Source organism: Lachancea thermotolerans, assembly GCF_000142805.1.
Source record: "Lachancea thermotolerans CBS 6340 chromosome F complete sequence".
Lineage (NCBI taxonomy): Eukaryota > Fungi > Ascomycota > Saccharomycetes > Saccharomycetales > Saccharomycetaceae > Lachancea > Lachancea thermotolerans.
This window is the reverse complement of record NC_013082.1, coordinates 1,625,659-1,632,914: the sequence shown is the minus strand read 5'-3', so window position 1 is coordinate 1,632,914 and position 7,256 is coordinate 1,625,659. Positions and strand designations below refer to the sequence as shown.

At 45.9% G+C, this 7,256-nt stretch overlaps 2 protein-coding genes across 2 annotated transcripts, besides 1 other annotated feature; both read right to left on the bottom strand.

The window, feature by feature from the left end:
• Positions 1-851: 851 nt before the first annotated feature.
• Positions 852-1,181: a long terminal repeat.
• Positions 1,182-3,889: 2,708 nt separating this feature from the next.
• On the bottom strand, positions 3,890-4,726 carry KLTH0F19954g (KLTH0F19954p; the record flags this gene model as incomplete). Its single annotated transcript, XM_002555008.1, has 1 exon — positions 3,890-4,726. The coding sequence occupies one exon, from the start codon at positions 4,724-4,726 to the stop codon at positions 3,890-3,892; it is 837 nt and encodes a 278-aa protein (XP_002555054.1).
• A 1,014-nt stretch (positions 4,727-5,740) lies between these two features.
• On the bottom strand, positions 5,741-6,361 carry KLTH0F19932g (pectate lyase; the record flags this gene model as incomplete). Its single annotated transcript, XM_002555007.1, has 1 exon — positions 5,741-6,361. The coding sequence occupies one exon, from the start codon at positions 6,359-6,361 to the stop codon at positions 5,741-5,743; it is 621 nt and encodes a 206-aa protein (XP_002555053.1).
• Positions 6,362-7,256: the final 895 nt, after the last annotated feature.

The following is a 7,256-nucleotide window of genomic DNA, read 5'->3' as shown; positions in this document are numbered from 1 at the left end:
ACACCCCAACACCCCAACACCCCAACACCCCAACACCCCAACACCCCAACACCCCAACACCCCAACACCCCAACACCCCAACACCCCAACACCCCACACACCCCACACACCCCACACACCCCACACTCTCCACACTCTCCACACTCTCCACACTCTCCACACTCTCCACACTCTCCACACTCTCCACGCTCTCCACACATCCCACATACTCCTCAAACTCCACCACATTCAACTCAATCTTCCACTATTCATATCTTATCCTTCACCTCGACTGCCATTTCCAAATATAATACTCGCATCCCACACACTCTCCACACTCCTCGTACTCCTCGTACTCTTCACATTCCCCGTACTCCACATACTCCACACTCCTCGTACTCTTCACATTCCCCGTACTCCACACACTCCACACACTCCACACACTCCACACACTCCACACACTCCACACACTCCACACACTCCACACACTCCACACACTCCACACACTCCACACACTCCGCACACTCAACTCTCTATCCTTCGCTCACCTACCTTTACCTAACTCACCACATTCAACTCGATCCTCCACTATTCACATCTAACACACCCACATACTCCATACACTCTTCACACTCCACCACACACTCCACACACTCCACGCTTCTCACACTCCTCATACTCCACACCCCATACTTCCCACCCACTCCACACACTCCACACACTCCTCGTTCTCCTCGCATCCCATCCACTCCACTCTCTATTCTTCACCTCACACCCCTCGTACTCCTCACACTCACGCTCTCTCCCCTCCGCTCGCTCTTCTTTTTCAAAAACATACGCCACATTACTCACACACTCGCATACTCATATATTGTCAGATTGTGATCGGTTCGTCGGTGTGTGATAGTGCCAAGTTGCATAATGCCACATTGGTATGAAATGATATGGCACATGGACATATCATAAATACGACGGATACCCAACTAAGCACCATACAAGGTCCACATTAACCGTTCATAGTCGAGATCAGACCACAGTGGCTTGGAGAAGGTAAGGAGTGGTACCACCAGTACGATTATCACCTTATGATTAAGACTCAGCCACGTCCCAGAAATTTTGTGTAAATCCGAATGATTTCTTTGGTTTGCAAGACATAAATCTTGGCTGAAGAAAGATGGGGGAGATATTTAGTACCATCATCCCTCATCTCGTTAATCAAACTCTCTCGCTTACATTCTTTCCAACCTCGACGCGACACTACCTCTACCCTTTCGTAACTACTTATGCTCGACTACACTCCACTATCCAATCTTCTTGCTTACACTGCCTTCAATACCAGATTTCTTCTCTCTCGCAACTCCACTTACAGACTCCATACTCCATTCGCAACTTGACTTCCTCACTGATCCAACCTCTACTCTATCAGTCTATCACTCTATCTTACGTAATCACGAACCTCATCACTTCATCCCCTCCACCAAACACCGTTTTCTCACTCCTTTTTCTCGAATCATATCTTTTCAAGCTCACTCGTTCTATATATCTAGATCTCCGCTCTCCATCCACTCTCCTTCGTCTATTCGCCTAACCTCCACGCCCTTCTCCTTAACTTAATCGCTTACATAATCACGAACCTCACCACCTCGTCCCCCTCCACCAAACACCTTTTCCCTACTCTTTTCTCTCAAAATACTCTCCCAAGCTCGCTTATTCTCTTTATCCAACTCCCGACTCTCCAGTCGCTCTTCTTCGTCTACTCGCTTACCCTTTTTCTACCCTTTTGCTCTTTCTTCGCTTACAGAATCACGAACATCACCACTTCGCCCCCCTCCACCAAACACCTTTTTCTCACTCTTCCTTCTCAATATAGACTCTTCAAAGTTCGCTCGTCCTATACATCTAGGTCTCCGCTCCCCATCCACTCTCCTTCGCCTGTTTCCATACCCCGTCTCAACTCTTCTCGCCTCTTCTCGCTTACATAATCACGAACCTCACCACCTCATCCCCCTCCACCAAACACCTTTTTCTCGCTCTTCTCTGTCAATATACACTCTCCCCGACTCGCTTGATCAACATATCCGGCTCTCGACTCTCCATCCGCTCTCTCTCTCGTCTAATCTTCGCGCTACTCTGTCGCCTTCTCAACTCTCCTCGCTTACATAATCACGGACCTCACCACCTCGTCCCCCTCCACCAAACGCCGTTCTCTCACTCTTCTTTCTCAAACTATATCTTTCCAGATCTACTCACCTCATATATCTAACTCTCGACTCTCCATCCGCTCTCCTTCGTCTACTTGCCTCCCCCTTTTATCGTCTTCTCTCTGACCTCGTCGCTTTTTCTTTTCTCAATCCAAAAACTATTCTTTCGTACTTCAGTACTCCCCGCACTCCACGTACTCCACGTACTCCACGTACTCCACGTAACTACATTTTGGACAATTCCATCTAGGATATTTGCTCTATCTTCCCTATCTCGGACACTCTTTCACTCAAACACTCCATCTATCTAGAATATCCCACCGTCCCAGACACTCCCAAGAGATACTTATAATCAAGACTCCTGACGGATACTCCCGGACACTTGGAACAGCTCGGGATACTTGGGACACTCCCTCTGGTACACTCACTATATATTAAAGCGACGGTGGAAAAGAACATGATGGCAGATGACCCTGTGGGATACGGCCCCCCAGGACCCATTACTGCCTACCTCAGATCTGACTACACACTCACGTATTCAGTGATTACTGGTGCTGTAGACGGTATAGACACAGTTAGAGCACTTCCACAATGAGGGGGTCAGGACACTAGTACTACGCTCACTGCACGAGCTCTACAGCTCCTAGTTGAGGACTTGGGAAATGATTCTTTTAATCCTTCAATGAAGTCAATCTAGGAGCCCACTTTTCATATTTAGGTGTCAGAATATATTTTTCAACGTCCATTTGTCTCGATATAGGAACAACTATAAATGCTAGACAGGAAATGAATACACCGCAGTACTCCCTCATCACCCCTCTTCCATGTGAAGTTTGTCTGCAACCGCTCATTCGTAAACCTACCCATACATCTCACGCCCGTACAACCATCTCTACACCATGTGGTTTGCGGCCTTCTGCATCTCTGCCTTTTGCTCTATGAACTCCAGTAAGAGATGATGCGGTCCCTCGCTCTCAAACACCGAGTGCCGGAGCGGGAGGGGAAACTACGGATATCCAAAACAGGAGTATTTCTAATTAGTGGAGGTGACATTTGGTGGGAGAGGAGTAGGAGGTTTATAGTGAGAGGAGAAGGAGGATCAGGAGGAGAAGGAGGATGAGGAAAAGACCTTTTATTACAGCAGGCAGCACTCCAAGATAAGCCAATTGTTTATCGATAGATATGATTTGTGCAGCCCATATCGCGATCAAGAATGTGAAGCACTTTAACGAAACCCACGCGGGGGGATGGCAAATGGCAAATGGCAAATGGCAAATTACCCAAAAGCGAAAGCATATGAGTCGGGATGGCACCCGGAGTAATCAAGGCACGTGACAGGTGACAGGTGATAGGTGACATGTGACGAGAGAGTAGCACGTGACTGAAAAGGGACGCACGTGACGCAGGGACAAGCCACGCCACGCTGTATAAGCTCTACAGGCTCTACAAGCCAAACTCGAGCTCACGCTCTCGCGAGCTTTTCATCAAGGAGTACACAGCTTTGGGTATTCTCAAGAATATACATTACGGAAGGATCCCCCCAAGGGCTGGGCAAAAATACAAGAAAACCCACCACACTCCCCCACTCACCAGCTCGCGCGCACTTATCAGCTGTAAAATCCTTGCTTCTGGGCGGCTAGATATAGCTTGCCAAAGTCTGAGGAGCTACGTTTAAACCTAAAATACGGGCGGCAGCAGCGAAGTACAGACTAAAGCTGTTTCCTAGCACTAGACACAAGAAGGATACCTGGTATCTTGGCAGGCCTTTTTGGATATCTTTCAGCTAGTTCTTCGACGATTAATTGAACTGCTCGGTCTTTTTCCTCATCTGTAAGCGATTGGAAGACGGCAGACATTTCAGGTATCCCAGAATGGACCAAAAGAGTTGCGAGTGGAAGAGAATCATCTAGCTCGACGTAAACTTCCATAGGCTCGATCTTTATATCAATAAAATTTGCTTTCTCAAGTTGTCCCCTGATCCATTCTTCAGACGCCCATTCAGCAGGTAAGGGTGCTGGCTCCAATCCTGGATTGATTTCCTTAACGACGTTGCGCAAATCCATCCATTGGTTCTCGCGAAAAGATGTAAACCCAATCACACCTCCTGGCTGCAGGATGCGATAAGCTTCGCTGAATGTAGCCTCCGGCTTGGCAAAGAAGAACACAAGCGAAGCTATGATATGACTGAAACAAGAGTTCTGTGTTTTGCTCATGTTGTCCACGCTGCAAACTTGGAGTTCTAGCCGGTCCCAGAACCTATTTCCTTTATGGGCAGCTTTTGTCATTCGAACGGACTCTATCATCCCAGGACTGAGATCGGCGGCCACTAAATGTATCAAATCAGGCAGTCGATGCCCATACTTGTCTATGAGAGTCTGTGTTCCTAATCCTGTGCCGCACCCATTGTCCAAGATGCTTTTAGCCTTTTCAAACGGTAATAAACTGTCTACGGCTTGGAGAATTGCGTCCACAGATGCTTTAGGAGGTCCCTTTTGTAGTTTTTCTGCATACTCTTTTGCCTGTAGCCCCCATGCATCAGACATCATAGCTCTTTATTGGCCCAGATAACGGTAAGCTTCATTAATGGAGCGCGTAATTTTCATTATAACCCCGCTTTTTTATACCTTGCAACAACACGGCGATTAGTAGTGCACAGTGGAAACTCTAACCATTTTGAGCTACGGGCAGCATCCAAAAGCAGAATGCAGCAACCTTGTGGTTATGGGAGGGCACCCTTTTCCTTTTCAGAACATAGGGTTACCAATGGCTACGAAGTAATATACGTGCTTTTCCGAGGCGTTTTATGTTGGGTACGAAGAATAATAGAGTACTTGTAAGCTAAGCGGCCCGGGGTTGATAATGAAAAACGACTTGAAGATCAATATTTTCTTTTTTTGGCGCTTCAACTCGATTATCAAGCCCAAAAATGATGCTGACTTAAGAACTTTTTCTTCAAGTTGGGTTTTAAACCATTCGTGCTTTAGTGACCTGGGAAACAACAATTTCTTATGTAATATCAACAGCGCGTAAAGCTGAGGCGATGATTTACGAACCAAGAATGAGGCTATCATCGTCCAGCTTTTCTCAAGCTTGCCATGAAATCTGGAAATCATCAGAGTATCAACAGTCCTGCACGTCCGGCTCCCCGAGAGCCTCAGGCCGTTTGCAAGTACTCTATTGATGAAGCCACTTGTTAGCAAGCTTTTCAAGCACCCAACTGAAGCTCATAATCCGATGAATGGACATAAGCCTGGCCGAGCAATAGGCCACCCTTTTACCTGCAGCACTGTTTGGAAGCCAGAAAACTCTTTAAAAAAAACAGGTGAGACGCTCTACTTGGTGACAATGTCATTGTTTGTGTATAAGCAATACTTTGCATCTGGCCCATAGCCTGACAAAGTGGGCTCTTTGCTGTTGTCACTCGTTCCCTTGTACCTGGCGCAGATATTTTTAACACTGCTGACTGTAATGTCACTTAATTTGGCACTATCTCCGTAATTAGAGTTTATCCCTGCTCTCTCTTTGTGTTAGTATAATGTAGATTTCAAAGCGTACACTCTTCACATACCGACCAGAATCTTGCCAGAAGTTGCAGTAATGTTATTAAGAACAACGTTTCTTTTGTACATGTTTTTGCAGTTGCCACAAGATCTGTACAGCTTGCCGAAATCGCCAACTGTAAAATCAGAGACAGACACAGTACCCGCTCCATTATGTTGGATGACTTTGTCAGCAGCTCCAAAAGCCCCACCCCCTTTGATGTAGGTAGTTTGTGATTCCGTTTGAGTCTTGATGGTGAAAGCATCTTCGCAAACATCTGACCACCATACATTGTTTAAAGTGCAACCTCCCTTACAGTGAATGCCCTCAATCTGGTTGGGGCCGATGATAACATTTGACAACGTCCCGCCAGACTCAATTATAAAGACAGCGTCAGAGCTGCTCCCTTCGGCTTGACCAGTGCAAGTAACCCCCCGATCGAACACCTTCATGCCACCATCAAAAGTTTTGCCAGCAGCGACAGTCTGTGCAGCCTTCAATACGGAAGTGCCGCTAGACCTTGGAAGCAGTTCTCGTTTATTGCGCTGCCGCTCTGGAGATCCATAGTATGAAGGACTAGAACTCACTGTTGAAGCTGTCAGGAGGCTAGTAAAAATTGCCACTACCGCTTGTCCACGCATTGTGTTTTTCAAAGTTTTATGTCGATGCACTAAAAAAATGAGTCTGTAATTTAATGCTGCCGTGGACGAATTCAAAATGGAAAATGATTATACAGGGGCGCCGAAAGCCTAATTATAATATAATTCTGCTCCAGGTCCGTTGCCTAGACTTGTCAAAGTTTAAAGTTGGGGACGTTTTGAAAAAGTTTCCCACGGAGAATTCCATTCTTCGAGACCAATGACGTAATTTCTTGGTGCCCAATTTTACCGCTATTTATCAAGTTTGTACATAAAAGGTATAATAGTCAAAAATGTTTCGCGTAGTTGCCTAAAAAATCCCGAGGCAGGGAGCGCGAAGGACGTGCGTTCTCGTTTGAAGCCTTTCTGTGAATACGATTTGTTGTTTACGGTGTAAATGTTTCAAATTGGACTACAAGAAGTATTTAAGTAGTTTGAACATTCTTGGGCAGAAAATACGGGTTTTTTCGTATGTATTTACGCCATTGTCCATTTTCAAGACAATGAACATCTAAAGTCACGCTTTATACCAAAGAATCGCTTCCAGAAAATAACATACGTCAGTGTCTCGAAGAAGGAGTCGCCCGAGTGCCTGAGAGCATTGCTAGATAATAGGTTTCTATATTATTGGATCTGTTTACCTATGTATGTCAGCTTTTGGTCAGATCGTTGGTGCATAATAGTGCCGAGGTGCATAATGGCACATTACTATGAAATGACATGACATAAGGGCACATCATAAATACAACGAATGCCAAACTAAAACATACGAAAGGACCTACATTGGCCGTTCATAGTCCAAATCAGATGGTATTGGTTCAGAAATGATGTAAAACGGTACCACAAGTGCTGTCCTTGTCTCATTGCAAGCCTAAGCCACGTCCTAAGATATTGTATA